The following is a 27,057-nucleotide window of genomic DNA, read 5'->3' on the forward strand; positions in this document are numbered from 1 at the left end:
AGCACAGCATGGCAGTAAAAAAGACCCAGGAGCAGCAAAATAACTGTGAGCTCCTCTCCAGCATATTTGCATGGTCCTGGTAAGCCACAGTTTGGCTTATCATTTCATGCTAACCAGGCCACTGGCATTAATACTTTAGGCTAAACATGGGGCACACTGGCCAAGGAGAATGGTCACCACCAAGCCAGTGGGTTCAAGGCCAATTTATACTATACATTCAGCAGTGATGGGCAGTGGGTAAACTCATGAGTATTCACAGTGGGCAGGTTCACACATAGCACTAAACCAAGGGCAGGTGGAAAATAAGCAAAACTTTAGACAAATGAACCACAGTTCATTTGGTTGTCTCTGGGACAACACAGGGTTTATTAAACAAATGATGGCTTCAACAAAGTAAATTACCTTGAGTTAAAGAGGACTTACACTACCATTGTTAACTGCATTTACTTGGGACTAAGCCCCACTGAATTCTTGTTATCTTCGCTGCATGCTTTCTCCTAATCTATGTTTCTGCAGTTTTTGGTTGGAGAATTGCATTCAAAATTCAGAGAAGTGCAAATTTCAAAGACTAGATGTGTTTTGGTTTGTGTCTTGTTTCAGGGAGTGTGAATTAGGCCAGTTCACATTACAATGCAAAATCTGCCTCCCCATCCTTATTTGTACAAATGGAAGGGTGTGTTATGCACATAAAACTAGATTCCCCTTCTACATGGTTCCCCTATTTTGTATTGAAGAATGGCAAAGGATTAAATTGAGGATGAACAGTTCAGCCTCAGTACTCATTGGAGGTGTGACTGATTTAGCATTAATGTTCATTTTTCCTGGCTTGTGTGAACACACTTATGCATAGACCCCATGTTCAGGGTCAGGCAGGAAGTGTGATTGTGCAAAAACCTCCAACACCTCATCGCTGGTAAGTATGGCTTGGTTCCTTCCATTTTGAAAGAGTTTGAAAGACAGTCTCTTCTTTAGGCATCCCTCATCAGGCAAAAAAAGGCAATGGGGATAGAGTTGGATTAGGCTGTGTGTTTTAGTCTCAAGATTGCTAGCTGTCTGGCTGATAGTTCTGGGGTGCTAAACACATTAGCAACTTCATCTGTCCTTCTGCACACAAGAAACTCTGGACAGTTCTTTGCTTCAGGATATAATGCTGAAGCAGTAAGGCAGAAGGCGATGAGGATGGTGTGTGAAAATGTTACTGCTTAATTTGAGAAAGAGAAATAGTGTGATGCTATCAAGGGAAGCAGATAACTTCTTCCTATTTGGAGTGGTGGCGCAATATGAACCCATGTTTGTGTTACAGCTTGAGATCTAAGTATCCGAAGCAGCAGCTTCTAGCAAACAAGCCTGCCCAAACCTTGTAGGCCCTTCTCTGAACAGATTTCACCATAGATTTGTATAAAGGCAATTTATATAATATGGACAGTTCTACTTCTGTTCCCTTCCCTAATGATCTCCAACATTGAATATACCTTTTTCCCAAAAGCTGCACATTGGGTCAGATGTCAAAGAAATAAACAACTATATGACATTTAGAAGACATCTGAAGGCAGCCCTGTTTAGGGAAGTTTTTAATGACTGATGTTTTAATGTATTTTTAATCTTTCGTTGGAAGCCGCCCAGAGTGGCTGGGGAGACCCAGCCAGATGGGTGGGGTAGAAATAATAATAATAATAATAATAATAATAATAATAATAATAGTAATAATAATAATAATTTATGAATTAATAATTAATATCACTAAGCTTTCCACTACAACCCGCAAGTCCCTTTCCTGGTCAGTCACTGTCAGCTTAGACTGGAGAGGCATTGTTTTTGTTCTGCCCTATATTCATTGCATGCAGCACTGTCTCCATTCCACTACAGTTTGTCTTCTTCCAAAAACATTATCCCTCTCACTGTCCGCTATGGTAAATTTACATGACTTGCATAATTAATTATGTAGATAATGTAAATTGCATAAATTACATTGTCATTAGGTTATTCCACCCAATTCATTTCAATGCAAAGGAAACACAAGCAAATGGTGTGGGTGTGTGGGTGTAATAAATTACATAGCATTTGCTGAAAGCAACAACAGTGAATATGGATCATATTAGTTGACTTGGTCTTCCTTCTGGACATGGGACACATAAGCGAACACTGGCTATTTCTGCTCTCATTTCCATTTCCATTACAACTCTCTGGCATCCTTACCTCAGGCCCCATCAGCATATATGTCAAGTATGGGGAACTTTTGGACCTCAAAAAAGTTGCTGTGTTTATAGTTACATCAGTAGATTGATCAACAAACGTAGAGATGATTAATCAATGAGGACCAATTTTAATTGGTGAAGCTTGGAATTATGGACATGCAGACCATTCTTTCCCTGGTATATAAGTGTAATAAAGAAAATGTTAAATATGGGCTCCCTGCTAAAGAAGCTCGAAAAATACACTTCTGTAAAGGCTCTGGGGTCCTGCACCCTGATATCCTTGCCGTTGGCCAACTGCAATTCTCATGGCTCTTTGAGGAAAACTGTAATGTTTAAAAGGGTTTAAGAAAGGAACTTGCCCACTACCACTCAATGAAAGAGCTGCCCTACATCTTGAGGAAACAACATGCCACCGCCCACCCACCTCCAAGGGTGGCAACTTTTGCTTCAGAGTTGTGTGGAATGAAGCCAGGTTTGAATGCTTCCCACCATGTTTCTGGGAAGAAGGGAGTGTTGGAGAACTCTGATGAAAATAGAAAAGGAAGCAGAAATTAGGGCAATGGGAAGGGTTGGGGAAAGCTGCAACTTCTGAAATTCCTTCTTCTGCCAAGCTGTTAGAAAGAGGGTCCTTGCTTCCTTTTGCTCCTGGCTAAAGCAGGTGAGAGCAGGTGAGAGCTGGACCATAAAGAAGGCTGATCGCTGAAGAATTGATGCTTTTGAATTGTGGTGCTGGAGGAGACTCTTGAGAGTCCCATGGACTGCAAGAAGATCAAACCTATCCATTCTTAAATAAATCAGCCCTGAGTGCTCACTGGAAGGACAGATCGTGAAGCTGAGGCTCCAATACTCTGGCCACCTCATGAGAAGAGAAGACTCCCTGGAAAAGACCCTGATGTTGGGAAAGATGGAGGGCATGAGGAGAAGGGGACGACAGAGGATGAGATGGTTGGATAGTGTTCTCGAAGCTACCAGCATGAGTTTGACCAAACTGCGGGAGGCAGTGGAAGACAGGAGTGCCTGGCGTGCTCTGGTCCATGGGGTCATGAAGAGTCAGGCACAACTAAACGACTAAACAACAAAAAGCAGGTGATGGGGAATCAGGCCCAGGAGCCAAATGCAGACATCTAAGGTCTCTTCCCAGGCCACACCCCATCCCAGTCCCTTCCTCCAGGAATGTTTTTGCCTTGTTGGAATGTGTCCATGAACTCTGATAACATCTCTTGCTTGCCTCGATGGAGGATATGAGGGTGTCAAGAAACTAGCAGACTGTACAGAGGTGAAATCTACATTTATTACTCCACCCACTTTTGCTTCTAGCCCCACCCACCAATGGCATGCAGCCCCCAGAAGACTGACCAGAAAGGAATGTGGTCGGAAAAGGCTTGCTATTGCTTTTTTAAAACATCCACACCCACAGCAAAAATGCAAGTAGCTTTGCCATGGCAATGATGATTTCTTTAGGATTTGTTCTGCTACATGGTCTGTCTGGGTGATAATAAAACACGTGGTGCCTTTGTAATCTATAGGGTAGATTCATATGCACTAGCAGCAAGAAAGGTTGACCCAAAAGAGTGCTTACTGTAGGGATGCAGGAGAAATTCTATTCCTTTCTCAGTTAAAGGTAAATCTACCTGCTCCATACTTTCTTAAAACAATATGCCAACCGAAACCCAGCCATCCTTCAAAATTCAGACTTCTCTGAATTTTGCAGTGCAGTTCTTCAGCCAAGTAATGTCTATAAAAATGCACATACTGGAGTCATGTGTGTATATATATGCATGTATTACTGAAAATAACATACAAAAATGCCTTATATTAAGGGAAGTTTGTTTGCAAAAAGGTGTATATTAGGATAAATTGCATACATTTAGGAGAAACAGGAGAAATTCACATTACAATGGCAATGATTTCTTTTAACTTCTTTTTTTAAAAAATGTGCAAACTGGTGTGGATATGTGGAGAACTAAACTGAAGATTGGAAAAGTGAGAAACTGAGAGAAACTCAAATTGACACATTTGTCTTTTCTTATTTGTCAAAGGCAAAGGGATTAAAAAATTCTAAATGGTCTGGGGAAGTTGACCATTTTAAGTTTTGATGGCATGTATTTCCGAAAGTTTGTATGTTTAACTCACTTTTGGATTCTCTAGTTTTGTTTTTCAACAGCTACCATTGTAATGGCTGTTGGCTACAACCAAGCAGTAAATATCTGCCTGGCTGATGTATTGCCCTCAATCAGATGTTAAGGTGGTTTGTAAGGTTGTGGGGGGAATAAAAGCAAAACAGTGTGTGGGGAGGCAAAACCAATGAATGTTTTCAGTACACAACAGCACCTCTTATCCGTCTTTGGCAGAAAGGTCTTTCTCAATTCCTAACATGCCGGAGGGGAAAAGAATCACCCTAAACTTCCAGTTTCTTCAGCAGCAGGCTTAATGCAGCTAGTCTCATAGTTTCATACACTTCATTATCATGTGTTTGTGGATTAGGTAGCAAACCCCTGAACTTCCCTTTGTCCTAGCCTATTGTCGAGCATTTTGCTTGCCTGAGCTTAAGAACCTTGTAACCATTTTGCTTCCTTTAAAAAACAGGATGAATGGGGTGGGCAGGGGGGTGGATAAAACTAAGGAAAAAGGAGGGGGAGGCCTCTTTGAGGTCAGGGAAGCATTCAGGCTGCAGCTGCCCCATTCCCAACAACTCCCAACGGGCGCCCAAACACTGTGCCAGCAGCTTGGGGGTGGGACGAGGAGGAAAAATACACCTGCTTAGGGCTGGGACGATCACTTTCACGCCTGTTGGGATTAGAGATTTTAAGTGTCGTTCCAAATTGTGCGGATAAACAGCCTTGTGAAAACTTGTTAGTGCGGCAAAAAGGCAGCTTAGTTGCCTGCCTTTTGTTATGCGTGATTTTTATTGGCGGATTGGATTTGATGAGGTTTAGGGTTTATTCTAAGAACTCCATTGAAGAGCTGGGCCTTTTGTCTCCCGCCACAGAGCGTGAAGATTATGAAACATGGGCCAAGCTAAGCCTGCATTTTGACAGGTATTAGCTGCTGGGATACATGAGGACCACCAGACACAGCAAGGCCTCGCTGCCTGCCACCATTCCACAGTTGCCAGCCTGACTCCTGCCCATCCGTCTACTGCAGGCCTGCTGTCTGTCTTGTCCACCTGAGATCCCTCTCATGGGTGGCACAGGTAAGATGATGAAATGCAAAGGAGGCCATCCACTTTTACATATCCTCCAACTGTATTGTTTAGGGGCAGGTTTTCTTTCCTGTTCCCTGATCCTAAAATTCCATGCTCCTTATTTTGTTCCTATTTTTGCTTTAGTAGGATGCCATGTTAAAATGTTCTTTACTGACTTGTTAGCATTGTCACGCTTTGGGGTTCAGCTCCATCCACAGGGTCTCTTGGAGAAGAATGTAAGAAGAGCCTTGCTGCTGGATCAGCTTCCTCACAACTTCACCAGTCATGGGCTCTTTTCTGAGGTGGAAGATGGTTTAGACCAGGAGGACTCCGGAATTGGAAATCTATGGCCTTCCAGATACTGCTGTATTACAGCTGCCCAAATCTCTTATCATTGTCCATGATGACTAGGGTTGATGGGAGCTGTAGTCCAACAATGTCTAGAAGGCCACAGATTCTCCAGCCCTGGTTTAAGTAGCAGCAGGTAAGAAACCTAACAATGTTTTTGGCTCTTGGAAAAGCATGTAGCCCTCATGGAAGTCAGGTTTCAAGTTATCTCATTCAAGAATCTGATATACATGTGCTGCCAAACCCTTGCTAAGCCCACGTTTTCTTCAAGTCATCCCACTGTTTCAGTTATGCAGCTTCCCTTATCCACGGCTGGCCCCACCATTAGGCAGAGTGAGGCACCTACCTCAAGTGGCAAATACTGCAGCGATGAGCAGGGATGGTGAGGTGTTGGGCGGCAGAGCTGTGCATGCTCCTTAGCCTGCTCTGTTCCCACAAATCTAGCTTGCTACTCTGGTTTGGCAGATGATGTTGTTCCTTTGCTTGGTGTTGAAGTAAGATTCAGCTTCCTTGTGTAAAATGTGGGTGAAAGGAACTGTTGTGTCGTCCTTCTTAGGAAGCAAAATGTCTTGGGCCAGCCCTCCCCTTCACATGTGTACTGAACTACAACTCTCATCATCCCTGGCCATGCTTGCTGGGGCTGATGGGAACTGTAGTTCAGCGACATCTGGAGGGCCAAAAGTTCCTCATACTTGCTTTGTCTGCTTGCTCCAGAATCATTTTGGAAGCTCCTGGCAAACAGGGAAGCTCAAGCCTTGCCTTGTAACCCAGCATAGCTTAGCCAAATAGCAAGGCTGAGTAGCTGTCACATTTCCATTTGATTGCTGGGCCCCAGAGGGCCGTGGGGCCTACTTTTCTGCTCTACGAAGGCCATTCCTCAGCTCCAGTAATGGGACATGTCAGAGCAAGTCCCGCTCTGTAAAAGGTGGGACTTTCTGAGGAGCTGCTTTCAGATGAAAGCGAGCTTGTAGGGCAAAGCTTCTTCCCAAATTGCCCTGTTGATTAATCTCACCCAAAAGCGACTGACGATAAACAAAACGATTAAAAGATGGATCTGCCAATGCAAGTTGATTGTTATCAAAGTATGGAGTGGTGTTGGTGGGGAAAGTGCGAGGGAGTCAAAGGAAAACGTCACAGCCAGCTTCTAATACACCAATCATTTGAAATGTTACCCATGAAATATTGTAGAAAGAGGCTGGCCCACCTATTTTTGTGACAGGTAGAGAAAGAGAAGGACTGTGGCTCATGGTTAGAGAATCTGCTTTGCAAGCAAAAGGTCCAAAGTTCAGTTCCTGATATTTCCAGGGAGGAATGAGAAAAGATTTGTGTTGGAAATCCTGACAAGCCACTGCTGGTCAGTGCAGCCCAAATATAATATATGATTATCATTGTTAATCAAGATATTCATCAACCACCCCTTCATGAGGAGTTTTACGATATTCATTTTTAAACAATTAAAAACAACAATAAATAATAATACAATATCCTATCTTATGGATAGAAAACCAGAGGCTTGGCGAAGAACCAAAACTGACATTCAGATTATCCCCATCCTATAATAGCTATTAAAAACCAAGCAATCAATAAGTCAATTCAGCTCTTCAGAAGATGTTCAGGAAAAGATTTTGGTGGCTCTACAGGAAAAGTGCTGCAGTTAAAAAGCAGCCACAAGGAGCCCCTCTGCGTGTGTCCTCAGGATTCCAGTTTGGTGTAAGGAGGTTGCAGGCCAGAGAGTGCTCTTGACTTCAAGGGATGGACCAGAGGTGACATCTGCACCCATAACAACAAACCCAGCTACTAAGATCTCAGGATCAGGCCCTCTTGGTTGTGTTCTCAGAATGCAGAAATACATCTGGTGGCAACCAGAGGGACGCTTTTTTTTGTCATGGTGCCCAGTTTATGGAACCATCTTCCCCTGGGGGAAAAGGCAGCGCCTGTTGAAAACACATTTATTGACCCAGGCCTTTGGGGATTACTGCTACCTGGCCTTGAGAATTGTTCTGGTTACTGAATTGGTGGCAGTGCTTTAATTTGCATCCATTGCAATGTGTTGTTACTGGTTTAAAATTTTGTTTCTTGTCTTTTATGATAAAAGCCACCTTGATTTCTCCATTACGCTTGGCAGAAGTTCATCTGGTAGATCTTATGACTGAGTAAAAGACATTGAGCAGCTCATAGCAAGCTGCCTTATACTGGGTCAGACCATTGGTCCCTCTCTCACTACTGTCTACACTCACTGGCAGAGGCTGTCTAGGATTTCAGATAGGGAACATTCCCAGCCCTGCTTGGGGGTGCTGGGGATTGAACCTGGGGCAAAGCATGACAAAGCAGATGCTCTACCACTGAGCTATGGCCCTTCCCAAGTACACATCACAGAATATCTTGCTACACATGACTTGCCTGGTTTTGCAGAAATTCTTTCCTACTCCCTGTATCTGTGCAGACAGCTATGACTTCACTTGCAAAGCTTCTAAGCAAATCTGAGTCTGCTGCCTGTCTGCATTCTGCTGTCAGGTAATATTCCATCCGCATGGTAGCTTATGAAGGAGCATCATGCATGGCTTGCTTGAGGAAGGTTCTGCAGCCTTTCCCCGTCACAATAATGTATTTGCTAGATGGGATCTGATCACTCCCGTCTGCTCTTTCCAGGACAAGGACTTGCTACTGCAACTTTCGTTATGATGGCAATTGGAGTTTAAAGTAGGGTTGCCATATGTCTGGAATTTCCCAAATGTAACCAAAATACTGCATTCGGCACCAGTGTCAGGGCAGAAATTGGAGAAAATGACACATGGCATTTCACTGTTTGAAATAAGGCAACCCTAGTTTAAAGGCATGAGCAGCAACTTGAACTGAACACTGAATCCTTGCTGAAGGGGCACACTTTGCCCTGGATGTAATCACACTGAGACTCTGGGTTTGGAAAATAAGAAAGCTCAGGGTTGTTGTTTTTTTAAAAAAGAAATATATACTTGATAGGAAAGGTCCCAATTCTAAATGACTGAGGAGAGGGGGATACACAGAAGAGACATACAAATACCTATGTCTCCTCTCCCAACGTAAATCTCAGTGTTGCAAGTACATAGGACTGAGCATACAGAGGTTGAGTGAGATGAATGCGTAGTTTTGGTGGAAGGCAAGCTACAACGGAATACAATGCTGCATGCAATTACAGAGTAGAATGGAAAACAATATGCACTTAAGTCCCAAGCTTGGAGAGGAGCCTTTGAGTGCACTGTACACCAGCTGCAGGAAACCTGCCTGTGGGCTTCATTGAGCCCAGCACACATCCTAATTTGGCCCATGAAGCTGTTTTCCCCAAGCCACACCCTCCCAAGCCACACCTGCCATCATAAGTATTACATCAGCTGTGGGGTAGGTGAAGAAGACACGGCTGCAAAGGAACAATCATGAGCCTTGAAATATGGGCTTGCAGACAGCACCTTTTAAATTGGACACCAAAAGCAAGCCCTGCTGAGATTGGATGGAAAGCTCCTGAGTGGAGCTGATCCATGCCAGAAGCAAGGCCTGAAGCCAGTGCTGATCAGCTGATTGGCAGTGACCAAGCCCCAACTGTATCAACTCCTCCCCCTTTTTCCCTGGCAGGGAGGGGCACCATTTGGTGGTTCGCCTCAGGTGTCAAGATGTCTTGGGCTATCCCTGACAGCGCTCTTCCCACCTGGGATTCCCAGCAACTGGTATTCAGAAGCATACTGCCTCTGATAGTGGAGGTAGAATATAACCATTGTGGCTAGTAACACTGACAGCCTTATAGCCCATGACTTTGTCTAATCCTCTTTTAAAGCCATCTCAGTTGGTGGCCATCAGTGTCTCTTGTGGGTGCAAATTCCACAGGTTTAATTATGTGCTGTGTGAATCTGTCCTGACTCTTAGCAATGTTTTGCTTCACTGGATGTCCATGAATTCTGTATTATGAGGGGGCTTTGCAGTACACCTTGCTGCCCTCTAACAACACCATGCACTCTCCACTATTAAATATGACAAGATACTCTGATGCACACAGAAACGTAGCAAGATGCACGTGTACTTCATGCTGTCAGAAGGGTATACGGTAAATTCACTCAGTTTGTTTTCAGGCTGTTTCCCCTGGTACTCCCACCTCCCCTCCACCTCCGCTGCCTGATAAATGAAGCATGTGGGGTGGGTGGGTTAAGCTGTTTTCCGCCGCAAGGCCTGAAGCTCTGGCTTGCCTGCTATCACCAGGATAAATGCAGGCTTTTCGGCCTAGAGGCGGCCCTAGCCCTCCCTCTTTCCCTCTTGAGTTGGGTTATCAATCCAAAGCTCCACATCGCTCATCCCAGCCTGGGCTCGCTCTCCACTGGGAGAGACTTGTCTACCCTTAGGCCATGAGCAAGACCATTGTGACTTAATTCTACACAGTATCGACACCAAACAGACTCCGTCTCGGGCGCTACTAGCTACCTATCTTTCTCTTTTGTGTTCTTCGGTTTTACCCCCACTTTTTTTTTAACGTTCTCTACCTCCGCTTTTTAAAATAGAAAAAAAATAATCATGCCTCTGTGTACCATGTACCATGTGCTGGCTGGGGATGATGGGAATTGTAGTCCAAAACATCTGGAGGACACCCAGTTGATGTATGCTGTGGAAGGCCATTCCTTGTTTGTTTGTTTGTTTGTTTGTTTGTTTGTTTCTCAATTCCATGAGATGTTTAAAATCTTTTGCTTGATTTTGTTTGCTCTTAATTGCAATATCATTTAGGGATTTTGAATTTCTGTGCTTTCCCCTATAACCCCAGCCCTCCAATTCATGCAAACTTTTGGAGGGATTTTATAGACTCTTTCGACTGGCAAGAGAGCAGGCAAAATTGAAACAAATATGTCCCTGCCATTTGCACTCTATAGACATCAGATGGCATTGGCACATAAACTAAAATGCCATGTGTTACCATGCTGCCATTGTCAGGACAGCCAGCACCAAATCATGATTTTTTAAAAAATGCATGTTCTATTGCTTCTGCTTCTTTGTTGTCATCAGGCCCAGCCCCAGACATTTTGCGGCCTGAGGTGAAGGACAAGGTGGCACCCGCTCCCCATTCTATGCTCAGAAGCAGTGGGATCTCATTTCAGCATTTTCCTAGGGAGGGCAGGATCTCTCTATTTCAGTTTTCAGTTTCCTGCTTTTCCAATCTTAAATTCAGTTTCTGCAGCAACTTACATATTAAAAAAGCGGGGGGGGGGAATCCTAATGGAAATTCTTCAGCATTTTCATGCAAATTTATCCTTATAAACACATTTTTTGTAGTTAGTTTCAATTTCACATAATGCATTTGTCTATGCTATTTTCACTAAAATGTTTGTTTGCATGTACAATTCCCCTGATATATGCATTTTTTAAAACACTGCTTCAATGAGTGCACATTTTGAAGGATGGTTCTTGTGTTGTTTCAGAAACTGTGAATTAGATACATTCAGCTTTAAATGTGAGGGGACTGACGAGAGGTGGATTTTTGGACGTGTGCAGGTGAACTATTTTTTACATCCCCCCGAAAAGAAAAGCTAAGCTCAACAACCCTGGGCAATCACCCCCCCTAAAAAAGCTCAACAACTCTGTGCCACCTCCCCCCATTTTCTTAAATTTGAGTCTCCAAAAATAGGGGGTGTCTTATACATGGGGGCGTCTTATTACATTATCTATATCTTATTATTATCTATATCTTATTACATTATCTATAACTATAACTATAACAACTATAACTATCTGTCCAGGCCTAGCCCAAGACATTTTGGCACCTGAGACAAACCATAAAGTGACACACATGGTGCCAGGGAAGAAGGGAGGAATGAAGAACATAAAGGTCAACATCAGAAGTAGGGGGTGGGAGAAGACTAGTAGTGCCTCCTATTCACCCAGGCTGCTGTAGAGGCAGCATTGGGGGAGGGTGCTGCCAAGGAGGTGGAAGAGTTGGCCTCCATAGAGAATGCTGCAGCTGCTGCTGCTGGCAGTGCTGAATTTAGGGTGGTACAGGTGGTTGCTCCCGCACAGGGTACTGAGCCATAGGGGAGCAAATGGAGAAAATCCATTTTGGGATGCGGAATTTTGGCCTTGCACAGGGTGCCATTTTACAAAAGATTACCAAAGTCTACCCCTGCTTCTGGCACTGCAGCAGCACTGGGCAATATGTTCCTTGGAGGCCAGATTTGCTGCGCCTGTGGATCCTGCTGCTCAAAACAGTCACCTCATGGGTGGGTCAGCCCTATTTCTTTTCTCCAACAAAGGTGGGTGTTTAGGAAGAATGGCCAGGGGGCTATTATACACATACACACACACCCTGCCAGCAGATCTGGGGGCTAGGATTGCTCTCTGCAAGGCTTTTAAATGCACACTTAAAATTGTGAATGTGTCAAATACGTGTATCATACAGGTTTTCTAGTGAATGAGTGCAGCTCTTTTTTATGGGCATGCTCAGTAGCAAACCTACTTTCCCTCAGAGTAATGCTATTTGCTAAGATTATATTACTTAATGGGTATTTTATTGCTATTTTAAAATTAATATGAAAAAGTTGCATGTGCATGTTTAAATAGTGCACAACATGGCCCTTGGATAAATTTGGCACTTCTCCTCAGGAATGTCTTTGGCCCAGTAGAAGTAAGCAGCATTTGTTCAAACAGGGCTCCAGACAGATCGAGTTATAGGCCAGGAGAAGGGAGGATGGAAGAAGAGAAGGATGTACCAGGAGTTTTCTGATAAAAAGTTAACTCTAAGGCTGCGTACACACAATATATATTTAAAGCACATGGCTCCCCCCAAATAATCGTGAGCACTGTAGTTTGTTAAGGGTGCTAGGTGCTCTGTGAGGGGTAAACTACAGTTCCAGTTACTCTTCAGGGGTGCTTTACATGTATTGTGTGTACGCAACCAAGGCAGAAGTTGAGAATGCAAAGCCTTTCTATTGCTGTGTTCTTTTTGAGCAACGGTGTAGTGAAAAAGGCCACTTTTTCTAAAGGCTCTTCTTATCATCAGAATATAAAAACAAAGAAAATAATCTGAATTTCCAACTGAGTTGCTCTTGCTTAATATTCTTCCCCGAAGGGTAGTTTTTGTGCACGTGATGGCATTTCAAATGGGATCATTACAGGAGGCTCATACTGTGTTTGCATCAGATGCTGCATCTTAGTTAAGCACTCAGAGTCTTGCCCATTATGATGCTGCCAAGAAAGGAACAAGAGTAGAAATGTGCTTTGCAAACGGGGTCATTACTGCAAGCCTTAGACACCAATGACAATAATCATCATTATAACATATATTATAATAACACCATTATTGTAATAATAACAGCTAGCATGGCCACCCCTCTGGAAATAATAATAAGAATTATTATTATTCATTTCATGTGTCCAAATCTTTAAGGTACCACAAGGCGGTTGTTTATGCATTACCTCATTACAACAGGTCTATAAGGTAGGCTTGTATTGTTCATTGTACCTCAGATTCAAGGATGAATCTGAGACAGCCTGCAGCCATTGATTTTCAACACGTTAGTTCCCTTTCCAGGACGGAGAGCACCCATATGTCAGCAGTGTCACTACTGCTACTGACGAAGGGAAAGGGAAAGGATAAAGATGGCAAAGCCGAATTTGAAGCGCTGTGCCGCTAGCTTCACGAGACCTGACAATCAGCTGATTGTCAGCGGTTTGCAGACTGAGCCTTTGCCCACAGTCTGATATCAAACCGTGGGGTGGGGGCAAAAATAAGTGACCTGGCGTCATTGCAATGTGAAGAGATATTATTGTTATTACTACTACTACTACTATTTTATTTGTAATTTTAACATACAAAAGAAAGCAGGAAGAAAGGATAAAATAAATAAAATAAAGGTAATGCCAACAGCAACAAAAACCCACTATCAGTTCACATTACAGATACAATAGCCATCAGTATATGTATGTCAGCCACACAAAATTGACATCTACCTGACCTATGTTCAAATTTAGCCAGGGCCATGTGGCCCTCAGACCATTGCATAATGGATAGAGGGTAGTCATCCATCCAGGCTCAATGTATTAAGTGATGGCAAGTGATTGACAGGTGGCGGCCACACCAACCTGTCAAATTTGACTTATGGGGGCTGAGGGGAAGGTAATAATCTGGCCCAGCATGTGGACTCAGTTTCCCGTTGCTCTAGTTGAATGGCTGTCCAGTCCAAGTCCTGTTTCAATATGAACCCTAAGGAAGCAGGAGGAGCCCATTAAAACCTGGACACCATACTGACCAGGTACACAGGTCACCTGTCTGTCCACAATCTCCACTACTAGGGTGAGAGAGATTATATTTCTGCTTAAATTACAGAAATTTCTAAATCTGTACCTCTACATATAAATCAGCTTGTGTAAATATTATGCAAAATTGTGCCCCCTTTTCGCTCTCGTTTCATCTTTTCTTGTGGGGATGCATACGTATGTAGATACCCCACAGGTTCTATAATCCATTGAGCACACACTTTCAAAAGGGTCAGCTCTTGAAGTTTCTGTCAGTGGGAAGAATGGAGCAAGCTGAGCAATCTCCATTCGCCCATGATGACACAGGTAGATGCCCCTACCCTTCAGTTGTTGGTATGAGGATATGAACAGAATAGGCTGCTTTGTGTCCTTTCTCAGGATGCCACGGTAGAAAGATTATGTCCTCTCTAGAAAACAGAGCAAAGGAATATCCTCCAATAACTAACTCAACTTGGTACTCCTTGTGGGCCAAAAAGGTGAAGGAGGCATATTCTTGCACATTAGACATGTATGACTCATACAAAAGTAGGGTGTACCCTCCAGAATAAACCTGCAAAGGGACACAGTCATTGGGCCTGTGCATATGTAAATATGGGCGGCCCTAGGTCAGACAAGATGTCTGTCTCCCCCTCTGAAGAACATCCCCCTCAAAACCTCGTAAAATGGCTGCCTCGGTCTCTGAAGAGAATGCTCCCAACTCACAAAATGTCTGCCTTCCTCTCTGAGGAGCATCCCCTCAATGCCTCATGAATGCTGCCAAGGCCCCGGTTGCAACTCTGCAGGCTGCATCAAAACAAAAGCACCAAGCCATTTAGAGCTTCTAAATACAAGGTATAGGCTGAAATCCTACACCCATATACCTGGGAGCTAGCCCCACTGAACATTAAGGGTCTTAGTTCTGGGTAGACATGCATAGGGTTGCACTGTAAATTTGTCTTTTGCTCCACAACCTGTCTCAGGGAACCTAAATATAGCCACCATGACACAGAAAAGCACCCTAGGCGATTTTGTGGCAGCAAAGAAGACAAGAGCGAGGATGACACATCCCAACTGATTTGGCTTGCAAAATTCTCTATTAGTGATTCAAGTGAAACAACTCCATGGCTGGGCTCTTGCTATAGGCCTCTGTCCTTGTCTGAGAAATAGCTCAATTCATTAATTTTTTTATGGCCTATGTTCTGGCTGTACAGGCGTACTTACCTCATGGCTAAAAATAAATAAAGAATTTCCTGAGGAATAACCATTCTTAGCCTAGTCACTTCCAGATGACCTGTTTATTGAGCATTCATCCTGATATGTTTGCAGGGAAGTTATACAAGCAAGCATTATTCCAAACTGTTAAGTTGTGGGCGAACATAGCAGACAACACAGCGATTTCTCCAGAGCAGCTCTTTACTTGTAAGCTGGACAGAACTGAACAGCAAACAGCTCAGCCGGCCTGCTTTTATAGGCAGCCGGCTGTCAACATTGTAGCAACAACAACCCAGGGTTTCCCGCCTAAAATAACTGACGTGGACCTGAGTGAAAACTATCTACAGTATCCCCCTGCTGGCCCAGGGTGAGAACTTCAGTACATAACACAAACTTTCCTGTGCATTTTCCTATAACTTACCTTACTTCAAAATCTCGATTTTTGGGGGGCGGCGAAGCATGTTCTGTTCTGTTTTATCATTTTAAAGTGTACACCCTCACTTTTTGAGGAACTTCCCTCACAGAGCAGCTTGCAATCTCCAATAAAAACTGCCTGAAAATAAACTATAACAATACAAGAACAGGATAACAAACAATGGACCACCATAAAAAGCATCCCCTCCAACATTTCTCCAATGTAAATAGGGACGTCCTAAGGAAAAGTGGGACATTCCGGGATCAAATCAGAAACCGGGATGGCTTCTGTAAATCCAGGCCTGAGAGAGGTATGCAGCACTCAAGTGATTAAATTCTCCCAAACTGCCTCAGGGCTGTCAGTTAACAAGGAGAGATGGGTAGCTTACTAAAGGGGCCTATAAACACCTGAGCCGTGACTTAAAGGTGACTCTGCCCAAGGTTTTGTGGAGATTAAACAGACTATTCAAACACTCATTTGAACCTTTCTTCACCTTGTTTTCCCATCTCTTCCTCCTCTTTTTCAGTCTGCTGAAATTCAAGGATGCTAAAAGCCAACAAACACACAATCTATATTTGGAATTTGCCAAGGGTAGAGTTTCATTTAAAGAAAGAACAAGGTTTCTCACGGTATCCACTGTTCTCTGGAAGCCAGGGAAGAATTTGCTCCTGACACTCTGTGCATAAATGTAGCCTATTTTCAGAGTGATTTTTTTACCTCCCTACCCCCCAATCCTGCATTCAGTGGTGTCAGTGAAAAACAAAATCTCATACAAGTACTATAAATCTTGGAGCCCTACTTTCCATCTCTTTCTACTACATTTGGCGATGCCTCCTTGTGGTTCAACCCCAACATTGTAATGGTGCCATGTGGCAATTGAGCAGAATGGCCAGAAAATACTTAAGAGGGACTGTTGAAGGTGACTGCTTCCTGCACCCCAAGATGGCTGCCTGAGATGGTCATTGCACTCTGCCTAGACGTGTCTTCTAACTGTTCCCATTCTGTGTGGAACTGGGAGAACTCAACCAGTCTTTTGACTATTCCTTTGAATAGCTTGCAGATTGGGAGCCTGTGGCTCCGCAGATGTTCCTGAACTGCAATTTCCATCACCCTGACTATTGGCCAGGCTGGATGTGGTTGATGGTAGGAGTTGGAGTCCATCAGCATCTGGAGGTCCACAGGCTACCCACCACCGAAATAAGTGATTCCACCATATCTGCCCAATAACAAACTGCTTGAGAAACTGCAATTTCAAAATCAGCTTGCCATGAGGCCCAGGGTGAAACTAGCTGCGGTTATGTTTCAAGAAAAACTAAGTCTCCCTTGAATTTGCATTGCTGAACTCGTTTCACGTTGCTTTAGATCCTGGCGCTAAAGGAGATCACACAGATCAGGCATGGGGAAACATTTTCAGCCCAAGAGCCACATTCCTTTCTGGAAACCCTTCTAAGGGCCAGATGCCCTTGGTGGGTGGGCCCAGAGGCAAAAGTAGACTGAGCAGCAAATGTGAATTTTACCTCTGTACAGCAGGCATGTTCCTACAAAAGTATCACACAACATCCTACAACCAAAGAGCAGGCATGTGGACTTTTTATTTTAAATGAAAAATAACACACAAGCAATACACATGCTTACTTATTGCACATACAAAAACCACCCATTTATACATAATAGCCTGTACTACACCACAAACATAGCAAGCTTTTACCCGTTTAGCGGCATCCAGGAATGGACACTGGGAATTATAGTTTGGTAGGGCGCCCAGAGATCTGTACGTGACCCCTCCCACCATACCCTAAAAACTGGAAAAGGGGAATGACTTAAATCAGTTTAAAGCAGTCATATAGCTATAGAATCTTCCATCATTTCTGACTGGACCATCACCCACAACAGAGCGATCCTAATCAGTGCAGAAATACCATTTTAAAAATGCAGCTTCTGCTCCCAGCAGCTTCTAGCATTAGAGGCAAACTTTTTGGTGCTCCAGCCACCACAATATGGCCAGATATGAGCATGTCCTAGAGCTCTACATTCAAATGCCTTCCCCAGGGAATGAACAGCAAGTTCTCACTTTATGGTCTTGTGGATTATTTTGCTCAGAACAAGCACTTGCAGTATGGAATGTATCACATTGTCATTTTTGAGTTTCGGTAAGAAGGTTTTTAGCTATTTAAATATTGTTCTGTGATGTTGTATTTTATCTGTTTTGTATTATCTGGGATCCTATAGGTAAAAGGGTGGTTTAAAAGTAAATAATAATAATAATAATAATAATAATAATGTTTTGCCCATAATTAGAACTGAATTTTCTTTTCATCTTTTGGTGACATGTGCAGTATTGTTCCTAATTTGCATTACTGATTGCAAATAACAACAAATACTCCCAGGTAGTAATGCTAATTCATGCCACTAATCCAGTCTCCTGATATAAATATGTTATACTATGCAATAAATTCATTCTGTAAAAAAATACACAACAGTAACATACATTTCACATCAAAATCCCTCTTATCTTTGATGTTGGACACATAATCTTCATTCTTTTCAGCCTGATAAAACATCAGAGTTGAGACTCATTCTCACCTCAACCCAACCCAAGGATTTGAGTTTCTTGATATGGCACCAGTTGTTTAAAATACATAGATATATATATACTATAAATAGAGCTATCTGCATTTTTTAAAAAGTCTAAAAGTAAACACATGACATTCAAAAAAATACTCTGCATGTAACAAGTAAAACTTGAATATAATTTAAGCAAAGGTCAGTGGGGTAGCAGCTTTAAACACGAAGGCATCTTAAAGACTAGGGATTGTATCCAACTAAGTTCTATTCAGAATAGACCTATTGAAATTAATGGACCTAAGTTTGTCATGCCCATTCATTCAACTGGGTCTCCACCAAGTATGGCTAATGTTGGATACAACCCTATGGACTTGGTCCAAAGACAGGTTCGATTATGGGAGATGCTTTCATGTTAAGGTTGGATTTTCATCAGTCTACAAAACAACAGCAACAAAACAAAACCCTTAGGCAGTTCTCAAGTACAATATTACCAACTGATGCCCGAATAGTTACAGTAATGGGAGAGGAAGCCTGTGCTCCTGTTATCCTATCCACTAGACACAACATTTGGAGGGCCACAGGTAACAGCATATGTTCCAGCAGCAGAAGCTAGACAGAGAGGGATGTGAGAGGACCAAGCCTCTCAAGAGAGAAGGGGGCAGGAGGTGGCTACTTCTAAGTGCAACAAAAGTCCATGCAGGTGAGCCCACTTTCCAGACCACAGGGCACTTAAACATGAAGTGTTGTATTCAACGTAGTGACAAGGACAGTGTTTCAGCAGGACTTCTCCTTGTGCAACAGAATGTTCTCCCCATCTCCTCCCTGCAGCACCGCAGGTGCCTCTTAAATCAGTTCTGGTCCCCCCCCCCAGTCCTTCAGAGCAGAATTGGGGTGGCATGCATGCAGAGAGAAAAGGGGGAAATCCCACTGCACTAGAGCTAACTCTTAAATATTTAGCACCTCGAAATGTTTGACAGTTTCTGACCAAGGTTGGTCCACTGGCAATATTTGACTAGGTGACAGCTGTTCCAGCCCTGACAGCTTTAAAAAAACAAGCCCAACTTTAATATATTGGACAGCAGCAGTGAAAATATTCAAGACCCAAAAAGTTATAATAGTTGGAAAGACAGCCAGGAAGAAACAACTTCACTGTACTGCACCTGACACCATTTGGACCAGATGGGACTGGTAGGTCTGCAAACTTTACAAAAGATTTCAGCTGGAGAGACAGTGTCTTGTCCATTCTTCTAGCAGGCTAGACGTATTCAACCTGTTTTATTAAAAACCATTTGACGTCAGACACATGCAGGGTGGGCAGGAACCTGCTGCTTTGGGCACGCTCCAGCTGGCTGCACACTCCCAGTTTTCATAAGCTTTGAGCCATGTGACAGTCATTGTTCACCAAGATCCAACACTGCGTGCTTTTGCAGTTGTGCAACTGGACTGACACCTTCCCAAAACATAGCAACAATCATAACAAATAATGAACCTCTGGACATTAGTCCAGAATATTTCTTGAGAACAACTTTCCTTTTGGTGCAAAGCAAAAATATTGATTTGGTTTAATTTATTTAGAGAAAACATTTAGAGCAATAGCCCTAAAAGCCTAGACCACCAGGGTTGTATTTTAGCTCTTATTTCCACTAGAGGAAATGCAAAATATAAATGCTTTTAAAACTTAAATAAGACATCTTGCAAGCAGAAAGCCAGTATTCTGTCACAAGAATGTTGTCTTATAGGATCAAAATCCATAAAAGGTGCAGTTTTTACAGACAATGCAATTATGCATTTGAACCTGTAGATTCAGACTTGTGAAATGGTTCAGCACATCCTCAAGGATTGGCGCAGAATCGGAAAGCTTAACAACTTTGGGGTAGTTTGCATGTGAAGGTTTTTTTGGGACACATGCTAATCTATGAACAAAAGCAATATCCTGTGCATGCAAAGTCAACCCACACTAACTGGGGCAGCAGCAGGGACGGAATCAACAATGGTTATATAAAAAATAAAAAGCAGAAAAATAATCATGAGAACTAGCCACATTTTCTGATCATTCGAAATCTCTCCATGCTTTTTTTTCGTTCCGGGCACCTTGTTTTTAGTGCTAGCAGGATCAGCAGTGCGTGAATATGCTGGAGGTACCTGGAAGCAGAATAGGAAATGGAATAGGACAGATAGCTTGGACCTGGATGGGAAACAGAGCCAACACCACTGTTTCTGCAGTTGACAAGCACAAAAGGAAGATGGAGCAAGCTTGTTTTTTGCTGCTCCAGAGGTTCAAATTACAAGAAAGGAGATTCCAACTAAACGTTAGGAAGAACTTCCTGACAGTAAATGCTGTTCAACAGTGGAACGGACTGCTTCAGATGGTCCTTCACTGGAGGTTTTTAAACAGAGGTTGGATAGCCATCTGTCAGTGATTCTTTAGCTGTGATGTCTGCATTGCGGGGCGTTAGACTAAATGAAACTCTAGAATTCTATGATTGTATGACAGGGAAATGATCAGGAGACGGTGTAGAAGGCAGGCAGCAGGAAAACAACCTGGAAGCACAGTGGGGTAGCCTTCTGGCTTCGCTTAGAAAAATAAGTAGCTCAGACTCAGGGAATGCAACAGATCTAGAAGCTGCAGCGGGCAACATATCAGGATTGGCTGTCTTGCATCACCTGATATTCAGGATCATGAGGATTTTGCTCCAAACTGTTTGTATCATGGTTTGAGCCAGATTGAAGTTCCTTTCTCCAACACAGGGCATAAAGGCCAATGGCAACTGACCCCTTTCAAGCTCCTTTCTCCTGGTCCCAGACATCAGGCTTCAAGGCATATATGCCAATGTCTTTCCCAGCTTTTATTCATGTTCTTGAGACCTTGTCATAGGATCAGATTCTTTGTATTCCATTTTGCTATCCACTGTGTTTGTATTTCACCAAGAGAAGCCATGCACCAAAATGAAGAGTGAAACAAGCTTGAAAAATTGCATCTACTTGTAAATAATATGGGCCATGTGCTGGGCTCAAAATGCCCATGCTCAGTGGGCTACTGATGCTCTGGTATACCACAGGAGGAACATCAAACATTTTAAAAAGCACAAGTCTCCCACCCATGCAAATATGGAAATCTGTAGGCACCTCGCTTGTGTGACCAAGCTAAGGACTGAAGGGCCCACAGAAAGAGAAAAGTGCGAATGCGTGTCATGTCCTTTACAATTCTGCCTGAGCTGGGTTCTTGGCATAACCCATGCCTTGCTGGACACATCGAATGAGTTCCTTGCGGTTGTCCAAGATGGTGTCAAAGCTCTCCTGCAGCCGGTTTTGCTGGTCAACCACCTTCTGCTGGAGGCTGCGGATCCAGCGGAGCAAAGCCAGGCGACGATACATCACCAAGTGGACATGGTGCTTCTCTTTCTCCTGCTCCTTGAACTTCTTCTTGTCCTGAAGATTGCGGAAAGCCTCAGCCAGTGCTGGGAAGAGGGTCTCAGAACTAGGAGGAGAGTTCTCTGGCTCAGCTTCAGCAGCGGAACATGGTTCTCCATGACCCTTCCAGTCTTCAGTGGCAACAGCAAGCATGTCCCAAGCACTGGCTGCCCCACTGTCAGGACTATCAATGCTTAGGGAACTGCTGGCATAACCATTGTCTTCTAAAGGGGAGCTGGCCAGCTTCCTTTCTTTTATCCTCTCCTTGGTCACCACCTTCTCATGCTCTGGGTCATTGACTTCTGCTCCTTCTGGAGGTCTGCGGATGTCCTCTTCCTCCTCTTCCTCTTCTTCTTCTTCCTCCTCCTCCTCCTCTTCTTCTTCTTCAGAGGCAAAGGACATGCCACCAGACTTCAAGCCCTGGGGGACATCCTGTGGTTGGCTCATTGCAATTTGCCTCTGCATGAGCACTATTTGGTTATCAGATGCCTCAGGTTCATTGTTCCCTCCTCGCTGCTCCGATTCCCCTGGCGTGCACTGGCTCCAGTTCTCATTGGTGTCATAGGCCTCCTTGCCCATGAAATTGAGGTTTGTATCTGGCCGACAGTCCCTTCCACCAAGGTAAGCAGTGTCCAGTTGAGAGTTCCCCTTTGCCTCATTGAACAGCGGGTTAATGGGTATCTCTGGCTGACACATGGCGAACATCTGTGCACCCTCCCAGCTGGGGAAAAGAGAGTAAGAGAGAGAAATATAGGAACAAAATGTGTAACCCACATCCACGTAAGAACATAAGCAGAGCCTACTGGATCAGGCCAATGGCCCATCTAGTTCAGCATCTTCTTCTCACAGAGGCCAATCAGGTGCTTGTGGGAAACCTGCAAGCAGGAATTGAGCACAAAAGTGCTCCCCCTTCTTGCAGTTTCCAGCAACTTGTATTCAGAGGCATAATACCTCTGACCATTGTGGGCAGAGCATAGCTTCCATCACTAAGGGCCTTTTTTGGACTATGTCAAGAATGGGAAACCTGTGGCCGCCAGATGTTGTGGGACTCCAATTTGCTAACATGGCCAATGGTCAGAGTTGATGGGAGCTGGAGCCCAACAACATCTGGAGAGCCAGAGGTTCCCCATCTCCTGGTCTGTGCCATGTGTGAAACAGCCCTCAGCTGAAACCCCACAAGTCACAATTGGGTGGTAAACCATTCTGAGAGGCTGTGATAAGGCACACATCTGCAGAGGACAATTACAATTTGGTTTCTTTCTTTCTCGGCTCCTTCCAAATTTGCACTCCAGCAATGTCATTGCCTCGGGCTGTGGAACTTTGGCAAACCCTGGCGGTAGCATGCAATATATTTTTTCAAAAAATAAAACACCTACAATGTTACTTGAAGAGAGGCTGTTGGCTGTGACTTTTTACATACAGAAAGACAGTGGAGATGGAATTCACCTACAGCTGGGGCAGGGTGGGGCTCATGGCTCTCTAATGCTTTTGCTGACTTACAACTCCCATCATCCCTGACCACGGGCCATGCTGGCAGGGGCATTAGGAGTTGGAGCCCAACAACACCAAGAGACACACAGGTTCCCCACTCTTTGACCAAGAGCTGGTAACCATTTTTAAGTGGCCAGTGACCTGTTTCTCAGAGCATCTTCTGCAGGCTGATGGGGTGCAGAGATATTCCTGCTTGCCTTCATGCACCACCATTGTAAAAACAATTTAGTTCACCAACCCTAAGCATTTTCATGACTTTAGGCAGATTACAGGCCAAACAAGGGAAAGGCAGTAGGTTTGGGGGCCTGGGGTGGCCTGGAGGTTGCAAAATGAACACTGGGCAACTCATGGACAAACTGAACAACTGAACAGAGGGTGATGAGGCCTATAAACAGAGAGACTCTGCTACTCAGCTGCAGCACAGCTGATTCCCATACAGCAGTTTTTGCCAACCTAGTACCCTCCAGATGTTGTTGATATACAACTCCCATCAGCCCCAGCCAGCCCCATATAGTGATGGGAGCTGGAGTCCAGCTACATCTGGAGGGCACCAGACTGGCAAAGGCTGCTGCTCAGCAAGGATGGGGAACTAGTGGCCCTCCATATGTTGCTGGAGTCCAGCTCCTAAACCTTGCCAGTGATCAGGGATGATGGGAGTCGGAGTCCCCATCTGGAGGGACACAGCTTCCCTCTCCCTGCTATACACAGTCTAAGGGGAGGCTGGGCAGTTTCCACCCCTGCACCTAAATAGCTCCTAAGCTTGTAGCAGTTTTGTCTACACACACAAACACACCGGTCCTAATCCTCTCTCGAGCCCACATTGTTTAACTTTACGACACACCAATTCAGCAAAGGAGCGGGGGTGTCCATCTGGCATCCTGCCAAACGCAAGTGGTTGCGCAGAAAGGCACGGTCGCTGCTGCAAAAATCCCTTCACAAGCAACAAACAGGGAATATGATGCAGTTTTGTCCCAGCTTTGGCACCGAAGGGGATCTGGTTGCAACCACCACCACCACCCCGCCGCTCTGTGTGTGTCAGTGCGCCAGCCCCTCGCAGCATTCTCGCTTGCTATAACCAGGCATGTAACCGGCACTCACCGCTAGAGCCTTGCAGAAAATCAGTGGGGAGGGGTGGGGGGTGTTTCAGTCTGCGTCTCTTGCCGCTGAGCTGCTGGAGAACGGAAATCGCATTAGGCAATGAAGCAGGAAAGCGTCACGGGCTGCCCGCTTCCTAGAGCAGGCAAGGTTGCTGCTGCTGCTGCTGGTACTGCTGGCACGCAGCGGGAGGAGGAGAGAGCTCGGCGGCCGAGCTGTGAATGGCGCGCTCTGCAGCCACACAGGACCGCCGCTTGGGAGCACGACAGCAAGGCAGCGCCGCCACAGCACCTCCTCCGTCCGCAGCCAGAGAGGGCCCAAGACCAGTGCTGGACTGGTTTCCGGAAGACTAGCTAGCGCCTCCCCATACACACACCCGCCGCCTGCCCGGGCCAATTCACACGACCCCAACTAGCGTGTAGAGAATGCGAGTGGGAAAGAAGGTGGGAGTATTTGGGGGCGGAACCGACCTGCTGCTGGCATTCTGGCCGCTAAACGAGAGGAGCGCCAACGTGCGTAAATAACTCCTTACGGCTTCTCTTGGTCGACAGACACGGGTAAATCACATGGCAAAACTCTCTGCGGTGGACCGACTCAGAGTGTGCCGGGGAAAGGCGGGCCGCGGGGAGGATGATGATTTCAACTTATACACGAGATTGAGAAATCTCTATGTGGGACAAGAAGCTACAGTTAGAACTGGATATGGAACAACTGATTGGTTCAAAATTGGGAAAGGAGTACGGCAAGGCTGTATATTGTCTCCCTGCTTATTTAACTTATATGCAGAATTCATCATGCGAAAGGCTGGGCTGGATGAATCTCAAACCGGAATTAAGATTGCCGGAAGAAATATCAACAACCTCAGATATGCAGATGACACAACCTTGATGGCAGAAAGTGAGGAGGAATTAAACCTCTTAATGAGGGTGAAAGAGGAGAGCACAAAATATGGTCTGAAGCTCAACATCAAAAAAACGAAGATCATGGCACTGGGCCCATCAGCTCCTGGCAAATAGAAGGGGAAGAAATGGAGGCAGTGAGAGATTTCACTTTCTTGGGCTCCATGATCACTGCAGATGGTGACAGCAGTCACGAAATTAAAAGACGCCTGCTCCTTGGGAGAAAAGCAGTGACAAACCTAGACAGCATCTTAAAAAGCAGAGACATCACCTTGCCAACAAAGGTCCGTATAGTTAAAGCCATGGTTTTCCCAGTAGTGATGTATGGAAGTGAGAGCTGGACCATAAAGAAGGCTGATCGCCGAAGAATTGATGCTTTTGAATTATGGTGCTGGAGGAGACTCTTGAGAGTCCCATGGACTGCAAGAAGATCAAACGCATCCATTCTTAAGGAAATTAGCCCTGAGTGCTCACTGGAAGGACAGATCGTGAAGCTGAGGCTCCAATACCTTGGCCACCTCATGAGAAGAGAAGACTCCCTGGAAAAGACCCTGATGTTGGGAAAGATGGAGGGCACAAGGAGAAGGGGACGACAGAGGACAAGATGGTTGGACAGTGTTCTCGAAGCTACAAACATGAGTCTGACCAAACTGCGGGAGGCAGTGGAAGACAGGAGTGCCTGGCGTGCTCTGGTCCATGGGGTCACAAAGAGTCGGACACGACTAAACGACTAAACAACAACAACACGAGATTGACTGCTGTGTATGTGTACACTTGTGTATGAGTGTATACATGTGTGTGTATGTACACACACACACACACCCCTCCAATATCAGAGGGTGTGAATACCATGGGGGAGGGTTGTGGTTCAGTGGTGGAGCATCTGCTTTACATGTAAACACTCCTTGATTCAACCCCTGGCATCTCCAGATACAGTGCCCATCTGAAATCCTGAAGAGCTGCTGAAGGTCAGTGATGGCCAAACGTGGCCTTCCAGATGTTTTGGAACTACAATTCCAATCATCCCTGACCACTGGTCCTGTTAGCTACAGATGATGGCAGTTGTAGTCCCAAAACAGCTGGAGGGCCAAGTTTGGCCATCACTGGTGTAGACCTTTGGCCAGATATTGCTGAACTACAATTCCCACCATGTTTGGCCATTGGCCATGCTTGCTAGGGCTGATGGGAGTTGTAGTTCAGCATCCTATGGAAGGTCAAAGGTTCCCCACACCTAGCGTAGACCTCTGAGCTAGATAGTGCGATAGTCTGATTCAGTACCAGGGATACAGGAGTGGAAGAGTGTGGTTGCGCTCACAGAATTGTAGAGTTGGAAAGGACCAGGAGGGTCATGTAAATCTTGCTTGTGGTCTTCCTGTTGGCTGCTGTGAGAAAAGGGTGGTGGACTGAGCCTTTGGCCAGATACTGGAAGGCTCTTCATAATCTCAGACTATTCTGAACACCCTCACAAAAATGAGCTCCCTGCAGTGTGGGTAGAAGCCAAGGGAGGTAATCAGGTTTGAATTCATTTTAGGGTTCTAAGCTGTAAGTGCCTAAGCAGCTGTGCCACCCTTTGGGTGTACTGGAGTGAGAATTACTGTAAGTACTGTTGGTCATCAGTTATGGGGAACTGCCGTAGCTCAGTGGTGGAGCACATGCTTCGCTTGCAGAAAGTCGCAAGTTCAATTGCCAACCTTTCCAATACAGTGGATTGTTCTGAGTTTGCAGAGTGTGGCATGATAGTTGCCCAAGGCCTTGGAGAGCCATTTCCAGGGAGCAGTGGTGGCTGGTGCCCATTGGGACTGGTAGGATGGAAGGCAGAACCAGAGCCAGTGATAGGTGTTGTTGTCGTTTAGTCGTGTCCGACTCTTCGTGACCCCATGGACCAGAGCACGCCAGGCACTCCTGTCTTCCACTGCCTCCCGCAGTTTGGTCAAACTCATAGTAGTGATAGGTAGAGCCAACTAATTCCACTTTTGTCCCTGTCCTCTTACCTGCTGAAATCTA

At 44.8% G+C, this 27,057-nt stretch overlaps 1 protein-coding gene and 2 long non-coding RNA genes across 3 annotated transcripts; 1 reads left to right on the forward strand and 2 right to left on the reverse strand.

The window, feature by feature from the left end:
* Positions 1-4,857: 4,857 nt before the first annotated feature.
* Positions 4,858-16,397, forward strand: LOC128418799 (uncharacterized). The gene is made up of 4 exons (XR_008331761.1): positions 4,858-5,388; positions 5,586-5,863; positions 11,157-11,229; positions 16,119-16,397. It is a non-coding gene; the product is annotated as an uncharacterized LOC128418799 (long non-coding RNA).
* LOC128418798 (uncharacterized) lies at positions 12,779-16,472 on the reverse strand. The gene is made up of 3 exons (XR_008331760.1): positions 16,392-16,472; positions 15,599-15,741; positions 12,779-14,393 (listed from the first exon to the last, which is right to left on the reverse strand). It is a non-coding gene; the product is annotated as an uncharacterized LOC128418798 (long non-coding RNA).
* A 4,634-nt stretch (positions 16,473-21,106) lies between these two features.
* C8H1orf216 (chromosome 8 C1orf216 homolog) lies at positions 21,107-24,665 on the reverse strand. The gene is made up of 2 exons (XM_053398848.1): positions 24,158-24,665; positions 21,107-22,289 (listed from the first exon to the last, which is right to left on the reverse strand). The coding sequence occupies exon 2, from the start codon at positions 22,271-22,273 to the stop codon at positions 21,356-21,358; it is 918 nt and encodes a 305-aa protein (XP_053254823.1). The 5' UTR covers positions 22,274-22,289; positions 24,158-24,665; the 3' UTR covers positions 21,107-21,355.
* Positions 24,666-27,057: the final 2,392 nt, after the last annotated feature.

The sequence above is a fragment of the Podarcis raffonei genome, chromosome 8 (genome assembly GCF_027172205.1).
Source record: "Podarcis raffonei isolate rPodRaf1 chromosome 8, rPodRaf1.pri, whole genome shotgun sequence".
In the NCBI taxonomy this organism is placed as follows: domain Eukaryota; kingdom Metazoa; phylum Chordata; class Lepidosauria; order Squamata; family Lacertidae; genus Podarcis; species Podarcis raffonei.

What these genes read in the sequence shown, in the direction of transcription:
- C8H1orf216 (XM_053398848.1), bottom strand. Translation starts at nt 22,273, where the DNA reads ATGTTCGCCATGTGTCAGCCAGAGATACCCATTAACCCGCTGTTCAAT.